General features: G+C 38.9%; 3 protein-coding genes across 3 annotated transcripts in view; all 3 read left to right on the top strand.

The window, feature by feature from the left end:
• The first annotated feature begins 446 nt into the window (after positions 1–446).
• On the top strand, positions 447–1,712 carry LOC137977391 (uncharacterized). Its single transcript, XM_068824611.1, has one exon. The coding sequence runs from the start codon at positions 447–449 to the stop codon at positions 1,710–1,712; it is 1,266 nt and encodes a 421-aa protein (XP_068680712.1).
• Positions 1,713–2,527: 815 nt separating this feature from the next.
• LOC137977390 (uncharacterized) lies at positions 2,528–9,536 on the top strand. The gene is made up of 4 exons (XM_068824610.1): positions 2,528–2,571; positions 7,444–7,497; positions 8,572–8,743; positions 9,304–9,536. Exons 3-4 carry the CDS (start codon positions 8,587–8,589, stop codon positions 9,534–9,536), a joined length of 390 nt encoding a protein of 129 aa, XP_068680711.1. The 5' UTR covers positions 2,528–2,571; positions 7,444–7,497; positions 8,572–8,586.
• Positions 9,537–11,354: 1,818 nt separating this feature from the next.
• The window catches only part of LOC137976532 (latrophilin-like protein LAT-2), a 36,213-nt gene continuing 30,522 nt past the window's right edge, over positions 11,355–17,045 (top strand). Inside the window, exons 1-6 of the mRNA XM_068823907.1 lie at positions 11,355–11,415; positions 12,341–12,434; positions 13,072–13,121; positions 14,919–15,039; positions 15,513–15,613; positions 16,935–17,037. Of these exons, the coding sequence (XP_068680008.1) occupies positions 12,360–12,434; positions 13,072–13,121; positions 14,919–15,039; positions 15,513–15,613; positions 16,935–17,037 (450 nt within the window). The 5' untranslated portion in view covers positions 11,355–11,415; positions 12,341–12,359. The remainder of the gene's footprint in view (positions 11,416–12,340; positions 12,435–13,071; positions 13,122–14,918; positions 15,040–15,512; positions 15,614–16,934; positions 17,038–17,045) is intronic.

Raw genomic sequence — 17,045 nt, 5'->3', positions numbered from 1 at the left:
TACATGAAAACATATGATGAAAAGACAGGGGCACCCAACGAGAATATAGTTCAAAACCACTTAAACATGGCATTGTCAAACGTATTTTAGTATTTAAACGGTAGATATAGGCATATTTTTATCCCCTAAAAATTTTTCATCTGTTCGGATTTCCTAGCTGAAAGTGTAGTGATCCGAGAATTATAGGGATTGCAACTTACCTTTTCGAAATTTTCAGCCAGAAAAAAGGCTCCCGAAAATTCTAGGTGACCTTTTTAGGGTAAAAATCCGTTAAAATTGGGCAATTATGCCAGTTTTTAGATGTTCGAAAATCCTAGGACAGGCAGGCAAGCAGGAAATTTTACAACAAATGTTCCGAAAATTCTAGCTCTCTAATCCTCTTCCGAACAGATATTTTCCGAAAGTTGACGTTGGGTGCCCCTGAAAAGACGCCCTCAAAATATATCATGTATCTAGATGCTAACAATCTGTATGGTTGGGCAATGAGTCAATATTTACCAACTGGCGGTTTCAAATGGATGACTAAAAACCATATTGATAAGATAGACTTAGCCAAGTACACAGAAGACAGCAAGAAAGGTTTAATACTAGAAGTAAACCTAGCATATCCAGAAGAACTACATAATTTGCACAATGAACACCCACTAGCTGCTGAAAAAATCAAAGTAACAAAAAACATGCTATCAGATTATTGTAAAAACATTGCTGAGAAATACAATATATCAACTGGTTTAGTTCATAAACTGATACCTACATTAAGCAATAAAGAAAAATATGTGCTCCATTACAGAAACATTCAATTATATACCGATCTTAGTTTAAAAATAACTAAAGTCCATCGAGTACTTGAATTTAATAAGTCACCATGGTTAAAAAAGTACATCGATTTCAACACCAAGAAAAGAACTGATGCTAAAAATGCTTTTGAAAAAGATTTCTTCAAGTTAATGAATAACAGCGTCTTTGGGAAAACAATGGAAAACATTAGAAAGCGAGTAGATGTTAGATTAGTGACTGATGAAAACAAACTATTAAAAATGGCTGCTAAACCAACATATGTCAGCAGCAAGATCTTTAATGAAAATCTAGTAGCTGTTCATAAGATCAAAGAATCTCTTACTCTTAACAGACCAGTTTATATTGGAATGTGTATCTTGGATCTGAGCAAGACGTTAATGTATGATTTTCATTACAACTACATAAAACAAAAATACGGCAGCAAAGCAAAATTATTATTCACAGACACAGACAGCTTGACCTATGAAATTGAAGCTGATGATATCTACTCAGACTTCTGGAAAGATAAAAACAGATTCGATAACAGTGATTATGCTCAAGATTTACAATATTTTGATAAGACAAATAAAAAAGTAATCGGTAAATTCAAAGATGAGGCAGCAGGTATACCAATAACCGAATTCGTTGGATTAAGATCCAAAATGTATTCATACATAAAAGACAATGACAAAGGCGGAAAGACAGCAAAGGAAATCAAGAAGAATATCATCAAAAAGAACATAACTCATGAAAATTATAAAAACGTACTGTTTAATAATGAACAAATGCATCACACAATGAAAACAATCCGATGCAACAAACATCAACTTGGAAGCTACGAACCAAATAAAGTGTCATTATCTTGCTTCGATGACAAGCGGTACATTCATGACAATGGTGTGACAAGTTATGCATACGGTCACTATAAAATCTAAAAAAGTTGGCTGCTGACGTCACGGCACAGCAGTGCCGGTCTACATACAAGTACCGCAAGCACAATCTAATTCATGCATCAGAAAATTTATCAGATCTGTACTTTTATCAGAAAAAATATCAGAAAATAAATTTATGGGTACATTTATGATTTGTTAAAATCACGGGGAAACCCCCTTTCTTTATTTCCGAGAATGTCATGCTTTGTGATTTTTCTAAGAAAGTCACGCATTTTAAATAACATATAGATTTTCAAAAATATGAGATCATAAATACGAGATCAATAATTGGTAGACCAAAAATACGAGATCAAAAATATGAAACCATAATATGGAAAAACATATAGATTACCAAAAATACGAGATCAAAAGTTGGAAGCCATTATATGGAAAGTAGTATAGAGTTGGGTTTGGTAACAGATCAAAAAATGATCTGGTACCCCCAACTCCTATACTACCAACGCTTTTAATTTAACTAATATATTCCTATTTTTCACGTTCCCATGTTACCACCAATAGCGTAGCTCCTACTCTACTATAAAAACTGCACGTAACCCATAATCCCTCGATTCGCTCTGACGAAGGGCTAACGCTCGAAACGTCAGCTTTTAGAATCTCTGTACGGTGGCCAATTTACATTATCAACTCCGTTGATAAAACCAAATTTTTGTATACTACTTCCCCACCGACGCAGCATCACAGTTTCTTTAGAAACTACCCCTTCATTCATTTGTTATTCAACCGCTGCGACCACTAACCTTATGTTCTAGTATTTTTTAATCCACAGATTTCTAACGGGAGACCCAAGACAACGATGCCAAGCTTGAAGAACCTCCTCACCAAGGAGCTACGCCAGGAAATCGTAAGTTATCTTTTTCCTTTTTCCACACTTAGCAGTAACTTAGCTTTCCGTTTAGCCACTCCCATTTTCGCCAAAACTAGGTTTTGTAGTCACATCAACTTCATCGGCCGTTCCCTCAATTCTAAAGTCATTCCTAAAGGTTTTCGCTCGAACTTTCATGCGTCTACATTCTCTCACTCAAATCAGTATCTTCACCAAATTCGATGTGCGCAATATCCTTTTTCACGTAATATTATGAGGATCACAATTAGAGCTATGTGCCAAAAACGAATCGCACTTGACAAACAAATTCTTCATTGCCGCTCCGAACTTTCCAAAATCTGTCCAGCAGTGTTATTACAATCGATTCGCGCTAAAATCCGACAACTTAATTCTGGACTGTTTGACCATTTATTCAAAACCAAGACTCTAAAACTTCAACAATTAATAGGTCCGCAAATTACCAACGACACTACATTGCATTGCCATAATACCGTAGTTACAATTCCAGAAAATCTTCCGCTTACTGACTCAGAGAAATCTGTTCTCAGTAAGGGCCTAAATTTTGTCCCTTTTACCAAACGCACCAACGAATTTTCTATTAAGCAAGATGTTGAAAAATTCCTTCGCCGCGTTCAGTTAAAAGCCTTTTTTCACGACAAAGAGGATGATTCGGACACTTCTAATAAAGATATTATTGAAACACTTCTAGTTCGCAAATCCAAATGGACTCCCCAAGGGGGATAATTTGCCTCTTTAGATTTTTTCACCAAAAAATGTCGTCACGACATTCACAAATTTAATTTCAATCTCAACATTAAATTTTCCAACTTTTCCTCGGAAGAGTGGGCGGCACTTAAAAATCTTAGTAAAGGCAACGACATAGTTGTCAAATCGGTCGACAAAGGCGGCGCGGTAGTTGTTTGGCGGTCCGACCTTTACCAAAAAGTAGCTTTGCGGCAACTTTCGGATACCTCGTTTTATGCCAAAATCCCTAAAGATCTTACTTCCAAAAATCAAAAACTTGTCAAAGACACCATTTAAAATCTTATAGTTAATCAAGAATTACCGGACACTGCCACTAATCTCATCATCAACACCCCTAGAACTTCGTGCATTTACTTCTTGCCTAAAATTCACAAACCCAACAACCCAGGTCGCCCTATCGTTTCTGCCTGTAGTTGCCCTACCGAACTCATTTCTAGCTACTTAGACAGGATTATGACGCCTATCGTCAAATCTTTGCCATAATACATTAAAGACAGTACACACGCACTACAAATTTTCCGCGATTTCAATTTCTACGGCCAAGACAAACTTATTTTCACCATGGACATTACATCTCTATACACAGTCATTCCTAATAGCGAAGGTCTTTAAGCACTTAAACACTTTTCGATCAACGCACTGTCAAAGAACCTAGCTCGGAAACGCTCCTCCGCCTTGCCGAACTAATTTTAACGCTTAACTGTTTTTTATTCGCCGGCAACTATTACAAACAAATTAATGGTGTAGCGATGGGCACAAGAATGGGACCTAGCTATGCCAATCTTTTTGTAAGATATGTTGAACACCGATTTTCTAATCAGTAAAACGGCCCCAAACCTGAACTCTACGGCCGCTACATCGACGACTGCATCGGCGCTATTTCATCCAGCAGAGAAGAACTCGATCAATTTATAACCTCTGTCAACTCTTTTCATCCGGCTCTTAAATATACCTGGGAAATTTTGGAAACTTCATTGGCTTCCTACATATCAAAGTTTCTATTAGAGGCAACGTCCTATGTACTAGTGTGCACTACAAACCTACAGATTCACACAGTTATTTGTTGTATTCATCGTCACATCCAACACATGTCAAGAACTCCATTCCTTATTCTCAATTTCTTAGACTTCGACGTCCATGTAGTGATGACTTCGATTTTTCCAGCAAATCAGAGGAAATGTGCCAGTTCTTCGAAAAACGTGGCTATCCTGTCTCTGTGGTCAAAGCGGGCCATCATCGCGCCCAACAATTTGATCGACAGTCATCACTACAAACGTCACAAAAAGATAAGAATGACAGAATTCCATTCACCCTCACTTTCCATCCTCATAATCACGCAGTCAAAAGCATCATTCTTAGTAATTTTAAATTACTCCAAAATGATCCCGAGACTAGTAGAATCTTTTCGCAACCTCCACTTATTTCATTCAAACGCGAGAAAAACGTAGGCAACTTTATAATTAGAGGCGCGCTTAAAACTAACGAGCAACCCGGCACTTTCAAATGCGCCCGCTCACGATGCAAAACTTGTCTTTTCGTTGTTAACACTAGCAAGATATGGGGACCTAAGCGATCTGTTAAGATCAAGGATCGTTTCACATGTACCTCCGCAAATGTCATTTATTGCATAACCTGTACGCTATGCAATAAATTATACATTGGTGAGACAGGTAGACGACTAGGGGATCGATTCCGCGAACACCTTCGCGATGTTGAGAAGGATGCATCTAAGCCAGTCGCTCGCCATTTTAATCTGCCTAACCACTCCAAAAACACATGGCTTTCTGCGGCCTTTCCCTACATCTAGGTACGACGGAAAGCCGCAAGAATCTGGAACAAAAATTCATCTTTCAAATCGGAACCCTTAATCCTCACGGTATTAACGAACGCTTTTCATTTAACTAATATATTCCTATTTTTCACGTTGCCATGTTACCACCAATAGCGTAGCTCCTACTCTACTATAAAATCTGCACGTAACCCATAATCCCCCGATTCGATCTGACGTAGGGCTAACGCTTGAAACGTCAGCTTTTATAATCTCTGTACGGTGGCCAATTTACATTATCAACTCCGTTGATAAAACCAAATTCTTGCGAACCAGTTTGTTTAATCGTTCCCTCGACGTAGAAATGAGATAAGAAAATGCCTTCAACTGCCAAACAAAATAAAAAATGACATCAAGTTGAAAAAAAAATCAGATATCGTGGTCACGAGGACTTCGCAGTGGTCCCCCATCCAAGTACACTAAACCCCCAATCGAAGGGGCTTAATTTTAGTTGACACTTAGACTAGGATCAACGATAGTGACCTTTGTGTTGAATTCGCGCCTATCTTGTCGAACCTTACAACACTTAAAAGAAAAGAAAGGAAACTAACAAAACCCCGGTGTCTTGCCATCATTTTGTCACAGATGTATCCTTTGTTTCGTGAGTTGTTAGTAACACGCAAGGTAACTTTGATCACAGGCGGCCGCTACTATCGATGTCACTTTCGTTTTTGCGATTTTACTTGTACAGCCAAAAGTGCCATAAAAAAAATTAGACGTAGCGAAAATGTCCCAAAATGTTTTTAGCTGATGATAACTTTTCTTATTACATCCATTTAGAAATCGCCGGTGATCCTTGCAATGTGATTGGCTCTCAGCAGCGCGATTTATTCCCAAACCACTTTTTTTTTTGCTCTGAATCGCACCATTTCCTCAGCCAATGAGAAAGGAACACTAAACCAAAACAACCAATCAGATTTCAAGGCTTGTTTAAGGTAACCAATCAAACTGCAGGAAAGTTAAGGACAAAGAAAACCATTGTGTGGCGAATTTTGCACTGAACGTTTGTTCCTAACTGAAGAAATAAAATATTGGCACTGACTAAAAGCCTGTATTTTAGGGATTAAATAATAATTGTGCGTTTTCTAAATGGATGTAATAAAGTGGTAATTGAACTTTGCTTTGAGCAATTTTGGTCTGAAATCATACTTGACTTGTGCGCTCGTTCGATTTTGAAATCACACGTATGATTTCAGACCAAATTTCACTCCACCCAGTTCAAATAACTTTATATATTCGCGGCACAAAGTTTATGATGATTTCATGTTACAAAATTTTGTTGCTTATGGCAAATTGTTTTATTCTCGAGCGACATTTCCTAAAAACGTCCTTCTGCTCTCCTTAAAAACCGTATATCAATGTTTATTTAGTTTTAATAAGTCTAGATCTTGTGGTAAAATTGATTAAAAAGACAAATGCAACTAGATTCATTTTGACAACGTTTTGACATCGTCCGATGCCATCGTCAGGCAATGAATTTTAATCGGATGAAGCATAACTTATAGTACAAGAACAATAGAACAATAGAACAATATATACAATAGTACGCTAACACAAAGTTTATGATGTTAGCGGTTGGAGGGTCGAACGCCCGACTTCCGTTCAAAGCCTAAGAGAGGAATAAACTGGATAAAACAAGCCTATTTATACAACAATGGTAAAAAATTATGCAAATAGGGTTCTCCTATAGAACAACAGATGCACAGAAATTCTCAACTTAAATCTCAAGGTCATAGGGGGCGTTTGTACAAGATGGCCCCCAGTGAGAATAGCATTAATAATAAGAAATAACCTCTATTTCTGTTTTAACATAAAACAACTTCTCGTTAAATGACAGATTTATCTTTTCGGTAAACTTTCGCCATTTTCCGAAGTTTACCTGTAGTTGTAGTTCACTGTAACTGGACAATTTGTGTTAAATGTTTGTGCATCCCACGGATACGCCCTTATAGGCGTCTTGTTGTAAATAAGACTGTGTTCACACAAGGCCCGTAAAGATGGTGAACAGTGGCGTTTCTTCGGTGGCTGGGAAAACGCAAAATTGGCTTTGCAGAGACGAAAACACACACCGGGCTTTGGGCAGAAGAAGATTTCCGTAGCTAACGCGCATGCACGAGTCGCAAGAAACCATTTAAGAAGGCATAGCCACAAAACTCCAAGCGAAGCGGCGAGCAACGCACGCCGGACCATACGAATCCCCGGCTCAAATGTTAACATGACCTCTGGCGGGTATGAACAACTACAAAGTAGGGGAGCCTTTGTACTGAACTAGCGAAACGTTTTTTTTTTTTTATTAGGGAACTGTCTCGAAATTTTGCGTAACTTTCCAAGGAAACACATCTGCGAGAGAGGTAATAGCTATAGGTGTCAATTAAATAGTTTTACTTCGGTGGTAGGTATTTCTAGATCTGCGATGCCAAGTTCACGTTTAACAAACTTATTCGTGATCATTTTAGTTGTTCATCTTCTACAAACAAGTCCAGTTATTCTAGGTCTAAATCCACGTGACAAAACAATAGAAAATGGCCCCACAAATTTTGCAAAACAATAGAGTCAAATTCTCAAAAGACATTCTACACCATCATGGCCTTCGTGACGTCAGATGGAAACCATCAATAAACGAACTGGATTTTGGGAAGAAAACTAAAATTGGCGTTAGTGTGTTCACGTTTTCCAAAGAACTCAGTTGAGATTTGGTTGCTTTACACAGCAGACTCTTGTAGAATGTGACACCAACGAAAGCGCGACAATACAGTAAATACCCAGTCCCCCATAGGGGCTTTTCAGCGCTATAGAAACATAATAAACGAAATGACCGAGCAGAACAACAACAACTGAGGATCTCAACTGGCAGCAGGAACACCAGTTGGTTATTTACAAGTGCAGCTTAGGAGTTGAACCAGGGGCTACAAGGAACAAATTCAACGAGTGGTCACAACGGGTCTTGAAGACGGGATCTCCTGATCCCAAGACTAGGACCCTAACCACTGGGCCGCACTCCCTCCACGACTTAATATAATTTCAGCCATCGTCACTGTTGTGTGTCCATTTTAACCTGTTTGTATCATACAAAGTTTAAGACTTTTTGACTGTTGTCCAGATAGTTTTCGCGTTAGGTCTTCGCCACCAAGTTGGTGGACAAAAACATACGATCTCTCATTGGCGTCTTTGTTCGACCATTAACATTTTCACTTTACATCATTGTCACCTCGGTTTTGAAACTATGGAAACCTCAAATGCAGTAATTGTACAAAAATGCATGCCAAACACACAATACTCATTTTTCACTCAATAAACCTTTTTGGCGTCGTCCCTTTGCTAAACCTCTGTACTGTACTCATCGTAAGGATACAGCTATTACAACAGCTCTCGTAATTAGTTCAGAAAACAATGAACACGAATGCCGTAATATTATTTTTCTTCAGAATTTGGTTTTATTTATGGTTAATATGATGAAGGATATATCTTCTACTGTGGAAAAACCTGACAAAGAACGACAAGAGGATGCAATGGAGATTTCAGATCTTTGCGAAAATTTTGTCGCTGCTGCCTGCTTAGATGAGTCAATGCCATTCGACGTTCAAACAAGTGAATTTGGTGAGTATCACTTTTTTTTAAATGAGGTGAATGGGCAACGCTTGCAATACGTCTTTTGCTTTAGATCGGAACATTACAGCAGCTACTATAGCTTCGCATGCTTTTCTACAGCAATTGTAGAAGGGTATGTGAAAAGTGCATCTAAGCCAAGAGGTGCATGGATGGCCATGAAATGACGAGTGCGGGGAAGTATAAAAAGGAATGGGCACGGAGAGTGTGGCGCAAGGAAAAAAGTATAAAGAGAGGGAACGGATAGCGAAGGATGGATTAAAGGGAGAAAGGAGGGGAGGGGATGGGCAGAGTGTGGAAAGGAGAGAGGGAGGAGAGACAGATGCGTGGGATGGACTGGGAGAGGGAAGGGGTAGACAGCGGAGAGGTTGAAAGTGAAATGGGAAGAGAAGGAGAAGGGTTTGGATAGTAGAAAGGAGAGAGAAGGGGAGAGTAGAGAGATTATGGAAGTCGGCAAGGGTAGGGCTGGGCGATAAGAGCTTGACAAAAAATTTGACATCTATTTTTAAAGAAACTTTGTCGCTTATCATATCCATAACTTTTTCTTGAAGATTTAAACGTGACTCGAATTTTCAGAGAGGAGATGCTTGGATTGGAATTCAAAGGAGGCGATTGGATTACGATTTCAGTTAACGATACTAATGAAACCAACGGTAAGCTCTTCAAGCTACTTTTAGAGTCAAAAATGGTGCATCATTTAACTATAACGCGAGCATGGAACATTACAAAAGTTCTGTCATGGCTTCGAGTGGTTAATCCATCAGATCTACCCAGAGGCACATGACCTTGAAACGTGTAACTTTTTAAGAACGAATAATTTTCATGGTCAAATATTTATTAATCCCTCCTACGTGATTTAGTTTTTCGTACATGTACATCTGGCTGTTTCTGAAATTAAAGTTTTTAATTTCACTCAGAGTTTGTTTCATTTGTTAACCTTATTTTGGGGTTGAGAGTTTGCTTTGTAACTTTCTACCCCTCATTTTACAGACTAACCCTAACTTTTGTCTATGATTTTTCCTCAACTCACCATTCACACACGCAATATTCCCCTCAAACTACGTACTAATTAGTGAATGTTTTAGTTAGTGGAGAGAAACCCCTTCTTGTAAGGAGGATTTTTCTATCAACACCAATTAAGAAAGCCACGAAGGTTGCTAGGTTAACTGCTGCTTTATGTATCACTATTAAACAACCAACGTGTAGCAAAACGTTTTTGGTGTCCAAAGCTCATATGACTTCTATTCACGGTACTTTGCTTTCTTTGTATTAAGGCAACGGTCTCTGGCTATGTTTGCTGGTTCTGTTATGGTCTCCAGCTGCAAATTATCGGGCGGCGTAGCTGACGCCATTTTGCAAACTTGAAAATGAGAGGTACTGGGACCAACACCGTACATCTCTCCGTTTCTAAACCGCGAATGCCGCTAAAACATTGGACAAAAATGGTCTCAGGCTTATCAATATATACCGATCATGCTAGAAGTGCTATTTTTTAAAAATCTGAGAAAATTATGCTAGTTTCCACCAATTATGCCAAAAATTATGCTGGCACAATCAAAAGCCTACTAGCGCGAAGCCCGCGGAAACAAAGGAACTTACAGTACGGACCACGAAAACGAGTTTATGAAGATGTTTACTAGATCTCTGAGGTAAGAAGGCGTGTCCGGGAAAGGAAAGTAGTTATCTTCAAGCGGGACGTTCATGGGCATGCCTAAAAATCTGGAAACGAATAAATCTTGTTAGTTTTTTGAATTAGTTGCTTGCAAAATGTAAACAGTTTCACAAGTTTATTTCGCATAAACAACAAAAGCGGGGGGGGGGGGGGGGGGGTATTTTCTCGCTGGAAAAGAAGTAATGGGAAGGTGCTAGGAAAAAGATTATTGTTGTCCTCGCAAATTGTTCTCAATCTCCTTGCGGTCGCGCCTCTCCTGGGAGAAATATATTTGTTGTGACGGTTATTCGGAGTCAACGTACCTTTTTTATTTCCTTGCAGCTCGTTATAAAAACAAAACACGACTTTAAAAGTCTGAGATCCCAAAACTCCCGTGCTTCTTATTAATTCTGCGGCGTACACACGCATTGCATTCTTAAACTAGTGAGCTTTTGACGTCATTTTCTCCTCGATCCAGCTCTCTCAAGAACTTAAAGTTAGTAATGGCGGACCATTAAATAGGAAAATTCCAGTTAAAATAAACAGGTGTCTTTTTGAACTGAAGGCTTAAAAATTTGGTCGCTTAGTGTTTAGTTAACATAGTTTTGAAATCCAAAGAAAAATAAGAATTGACTTTTTGGTCACAGGGGTACTTTAATATAATTGCGTATGTTCCGTTTTCGTGGTAAACTAGACACTCGGGTCTTGGTTGTTTATCCTTGCGGCACGAGTTTGTGAAATAGCAAGTGACTTGTCTTACGAAGACACTTCAATAGCTGATGAATTTTCTTCGCTTTATGAACGGGCCATATGATTGGTTTTGATTGGCCACACAAATTAAATTGTTGATTTCACGGAAACTCCATTCAATGCAGCTCCAATTATACTGGTGAGTAAACTAGTCACATTTTAGATTCTTTCGTTTTCCTTATTCAGGCTCGGTAGTTATGGGAGTGAGATATAAAAAACTGCATAGGCTGTTTACAACTGCAAACAACACGAACAAAAGCAGGTATGCTTTCCGCCATTCTACTTGATCACTGTAAGTCCCCCATGGTTATATTAAGCTCAAGGCACACGTCTTAACTTTTAAAACATTTGACGATCAAAAAATGTTCAAGCCGAGAGAGTGTGTTATCATGATCTTTTGAGACTGAAAAACGGTCATTTCACGTCGTTCAGCCACTGGCAACTTGCTTAACGGAACAGGGCTTGTCTTCTGTTTCGTTCAACTTCGAATTCGCTTTCGTGGTGAATGGTCAACTTTCAATTCGTATTCAACATTCAAACGTTGAACCTTTGTTTCGCCAGCTCTGGGCGCAACAACGAAATCTCGTACTCTGCGAGACCCTGAATGTATTTGCGGTGGTTAAGGTGCGCCTGGAATGCTGAGAAAAAGGTGATTTTGAATGGTGAAAGAACAAAAGAACAGAGTCGAAGTGTGGGGGAATAATTCGCTTTTTTCGGTAAACGCAAACCAAGGAAAATCCAAAGTATTCCCCTACGTATCGGCACTGTTTTGTCATTTTACTCGCAGTTATCCATGATTTCAAAATTACTACCAAAAGCGATGACACATTTTAAATCTCAAGAGCAGTTTCCCTCTCCTTCACCTTATAAAGTGTTGAAAGCCTGAAAAACTAAGGGTACATGTTGGGTGGGGCGGGAGGAGGGGGTGGGCACGTACGTTTTACGTACGTTCTTCACGCTTTATAAATACACATTTAATTTCCTCGTTGTCAAAACGTAGAGCCAAAAAAAAAGCAAGGAAATTTCTTCCCAACGAAGTATCTGGTAGATCCTAGTAAACTATTATTTGTTTCTTCCCGAGATCGGTTTGCTGAAGTCTGATGTTTATGTCACTTTTAGTCTTGTCTCGTTATCTTCACTTCATTCTGTTCTTTGTTTGTTTGTTTGTTTGATTGTTTCTTTTACAGGACGATTAACACCAATATAATGTCAGCTTCACTATTTCCTCCTTCAAAAGCAGAGTTGCTAAAACATGTCACCTTGGTCTTTAAGAACTTGAAGGTATCAGTGATTACATAATACACGTATTTTGCATTTTGCGTTTTCACATATGATCATTAGAGGACAGACGCATAGCTGGCGTCATCAAAAAACAATCACAGAAGACGCCAAATTGTGGTAAGAACATCCGTGACACCACCTGGTGTGCCACATTTTTGTTCTTGCCACATTTTGACGTCATGCGGGATTTTTTTCTGAACAGACGCATTGCAACATGCAATTTATTTGCTAAATCTGTTCAGTCGGTTAAAAGGCCTTTTAGTTTATGATTGGCTAATAAATCAATAGACCTCAAGCATCATCCTTGAAAACAAATGAGTCGGTATGTTTGGAGATTGGCAGATGAATAATAAACTCATGATCTGTGATACTGATCGCTCGCCTAGCTCTGATTGCAGTTTAATTGATTTTGTCGTAAAAAAGTAAATTTGACGTATTCAAATTGGAAGAAATACGACGGCGGGATCAATTTTTTTGTCATTATTTTTTCTTCGTCCGTAGCATCGAAGACGCGCCTATTGTGTCTTTTTGAGAATTCAACTAAGTTTAATCTTGTAGCTTTCGTCAGAGCAGAGTTTTAATTGCTTTTAATGGGATGGATAGTTGCACATGTTTCAAGAAGTTTACTTGACTTTAGCCCGCAGGAAATGAAAGAGAATGTGTGTTCTGGAATCTCTCAGAAAGCAAGTAAGAAAACTTAAAGTGTATATGGAAGATTTTTCTTTATTCACTCAATCGAGACATCATCGTTTTTGAGATTTAAAAAAAAAACCAAAAAATTCCATACTGATTTCCAGCCTTTTAAAAATCGGAATTTTCTCTTCCGGGGACGGGGGATACAAAACCGCGCTCGTAAGGAGACTGGAAATAGCAGGCCAGTGATGTCAATTGCCCGAAGCGCAAAATACCATAATACTCTTTGAGGCTCGTGACGCATTCCTCATACACAGAGGAAAAAGACTGGATCCTGCAGGCCTTAACAGAAGAGATGAAATGTAATTTAGTTTAGCTACCTTTTTATTTTCTTTTGCTTATTTTACCTTGTTATCATGTATTATTATCTTTACTCTTTTTTTATGCATTTCCGTTTTTATTAATTTTACACATCACGTAGCCTTTTTATGTCATTTCCGGTAAATATAAAGATCTTTTAACAAGCGTTTATCCATTCAATAAACCTGAAGAAGGCTGGTGTTGGCCAGCCGAAATATTGTAACAACGCCTATATTCACGTTGTCTTGACCAACCTTTGCAGTATATTTTCTACTCTTTGTTTGTCTACCCAAATTTTGCATAAGCATTGTTTCCAGCTTCTCTTGGGGCTTGGTCCCAAGAGAAAACAAAAACAATGCTTACTCAAAAATTTGGGTGGACAAACAAAGATGATTATGGTATTTCCCGCTTCGGGCAATACGGCAGAGCCAGCCGTTAGTTGACGTCACAGTTGTGCTAGCCCCAGTCTCCTTACCATCGTGGTTTTGTATCCCTCCTTCCCCGGAAGTGAAAATGTTGATTTTTCATTCTAAAGGCCGCATGGAAGGAGAATCGATATGGAATTTTTTTCATTGTTTTTATCTCAGAAAACCATGATCTTTCAATTGAATAAATGAAGGAAAATCTGTCATAGACACTTTAAACAATATTTTTGTAATATATAGATTTAGCCAAGCCTAAAGGCGGAGCTCCCGGCTTACCGGTATTTATTCTTACAATAAGTTAACCTGGCTTGAGCCTGGGATCCATTCGAAACCCAGTACCTGGTCAACGGTCAACAGCTGACCGAGATGAGCTCTAAACTTGAGCCCTCGACATGGTCACGTGTTACTACTCAGCCGATGCCTTGTTTTGACAGGTGTCAATTGATCATAAAATGATTTACCTAAACTAGCTGGAATATAGCCGCATGGTTAAGCTCTAAACTTGAGACCGCGATATGGTCAAATTGTCATACATGGAGGGTTGGACATATGGTCGTACACGGACCAAAACCAAATTTTCTCGCACAGATAAGTCAACATTTTTTCTTACCCATGGTGCTTCGCGCGCGTGGACAGGAGCTAATCAAGGGGGTCTCTACCTCCACTAATTCCTTGATTTAACCCTTTTCCGAATATTTATTTTTATGTTAATTTTCTTTATTATTTTTTTTAGGAACAGGTTTTTCCCGCGAAAAGTATCGTATTTCCTTTGATGCTGAGATAGCTTTATTTTGATTGGCTTTTACAACAGTGGACGTGCTGAATCTCCCAAGGGAGGCGTCCTATAAATAAAATTGAGCCAATCATGACGCACAGCGCGGGAAAGGCTCGGGAAGCTCCGAATAGTTTCTTTGGTTGGCTACGACGGCTGCGCGGGAATTTTGAGCTTATCACCGTGCGCAGCACTGCAAAACCCAAAAAATCCCGAAATTTTTTTTCGACACCAATTGAAGATTCATTTTACAAACTGTTCAATGGATAAACTAATATTTCTCTATTCATTAAGATGGTCAGGGGACGGTTGTTACGTCAATTTTACACCCGGCAGCTCAGAAACAGCGTGTGTTTGCAACCATTTAACACATTTTGCAGTGCTTATGGACCTCATAAATGTTGACGCTACACTCGTAAGTGCACATAAATCTGTAATCGTTTCCATAATAGTCAAATAATTTCATAAAACATCATTTCGTGTATGAGACGAAAGAAGCGAGACCAGCACTACAAGATAAACACGGTCTGAATTACAAAAGTTATTTTAAAATTGAACACCGTTTGTATTTATATAGTTTAAATAGGCTAAAGTTTTACAAATACCAACAGCAACTTCCAACATATATAATATATATGTATTATGTATGTATTATGTGTTATAAAAAAAACCATGAAAGACAAACCGAGCAAAATAACACACGTGTGAGATGCTTGGGTTTCGGAACTTGCCTGCCATCAGCCCACTGTAAAACGTGTTTCGATCAGCCTTAGCGATGAGGATGAGATGTTTATTCTTATCTGTACCATGAAATGTTATGTGATCTGAATTCTCTTGTCCTCGGCTGTTCTTCATGAATTATTAATGACTTTTTACAATTTTTAACAGTCTCAAACGGACAGGAACCTATTGGAGATCCTCACGTACGTAGGCGTAGGATTGTCTATCCTGGAATCTGTCATCACTATAATCAGCCACTGGGTGCTAACGTACGTCACAAAAAATATATGAAATAAATCATCTTAAGAGTTTCTGCGTGGAGTTGTGTTTGTGATATGCAACCAGTTTATATAGGCATAAGTAACAAATACGTAATAGTAATAGGCCATTTGCACGATTGTATCATTTTATTAAGGACCTTTGCACGACGGCGCCGTTACGTTGCGTGATATGTCTACTACGCATGCCTCTATGAGCACTTGCCGGAGTCGCGCGAAAGTTGACGACATTGAAAATAGAAGCGAGGTTAGTTGTCAAATTTTCTCTTGATGCTCCAGGTGTTTTTGCCAGGTCATCAAGTATCACATTTAGGGGCATGTTATTCAAGTAACGACCTTCTGCTGCACCATGGCGAATAGTCCAACTAAAAATAAAAGCGCTAGCGAAATTTAAAGCCAAATCTTCATGCATAGCCCTTGAGACACCTGCATAAGAAGTGGTCATCTCGTCAGGTCTCTGAAGCTGTTCAGCAAGTTTATAAATGTCCTTCTTAGGCCTGTAGAAACGAAACTGAGCCTTGCATTCATCGTTTGTTTTCTCTTCCGAATCGAACCTTCCATAGTTCCTGTGTGAAAATCTTACAAAAGTACAAATTCTACAGGACGGTGAAGCGGTACCATGAGGTGACCCAACGGCGCCGTCGTGCGAACGTCGTCGACTCGTAAGCTCCCTACTATCAAGATCAGAAAGCTTTAAAAATGTAGTAGTAGTATTAAGATTTTTCTCCTTTTATTGGGAAAAGAGACAATTGGTAGAGTTTGTTTGAGACTAGAAGCTACTCAAAGTATTTTCGAAGGAGGGACTGTGGCCCAGTAGTTAGGGTTGTTGCTTCGAGATCCAGAGCTTATGAGTTCTGACCCTTTATTGAATTTGATCCCTGATTCAACTTCTCGGCTGCACTTGATTCTTAAAAGAGTTTTTGTTCTGTTGCATCATTATATGTATCATTTAACCAAAGAAGCCCCTGTGGGGAGTGGTCAGTTAAATATGAATGTATATGTAACATGTGCCGTTATGCAAATGATCTGGGTACAAATGTTGAGGGGCAATCAAAAGGACAAAGGAAGCTACTAAGGAATCTATTTTTTGCGTCATCCGTCATAACGGCGATACCACCGACGGTGGCAACAAAAGAAAATGAAGTGTAAAAACGATGCCGTGAATAAGGGTGGGAGGGGGGGGGGGGGGGGGAGAAGGAGAATGGGGCTCTAATAGAACATTTACAGTAATGACTCAATCGCCCACCTCCATTTCATAATGAACAAATAATTGATGTGTGAGTTCATGTTCTTTTTGTTTACTTTTCTCTAGAGAGAGGAGTTCGCCTTTATTCCAGATTCGTGTGAGCTTGATGTCTTCTCTATTGACGAGACAAATCACCTTTCTTGTTGGAATTAATGCCACGGCCAATATGGTTAGTAA

The sequence above is a fragment of the Montipora foliosa genome, chromosome 11 (assembly GCF_036669935.1).
Source record: "Montipora foliosa isolate CH-2021 chromosome 11, ASM3666993v2, whole genome shotgun sequence".
Classification (NCBI taxonomy): Eukaryota; Metazoa; Cnidaria; class Anthozoa; order Scleractinia; family Acroporidae; genus Montipora; species Montipora foliosa.
The sequence above is the reverse complement of the archived record's forward strand: the minus strand, read 5'-3'. Positions and strand labels throughout refer to the sequence as shown.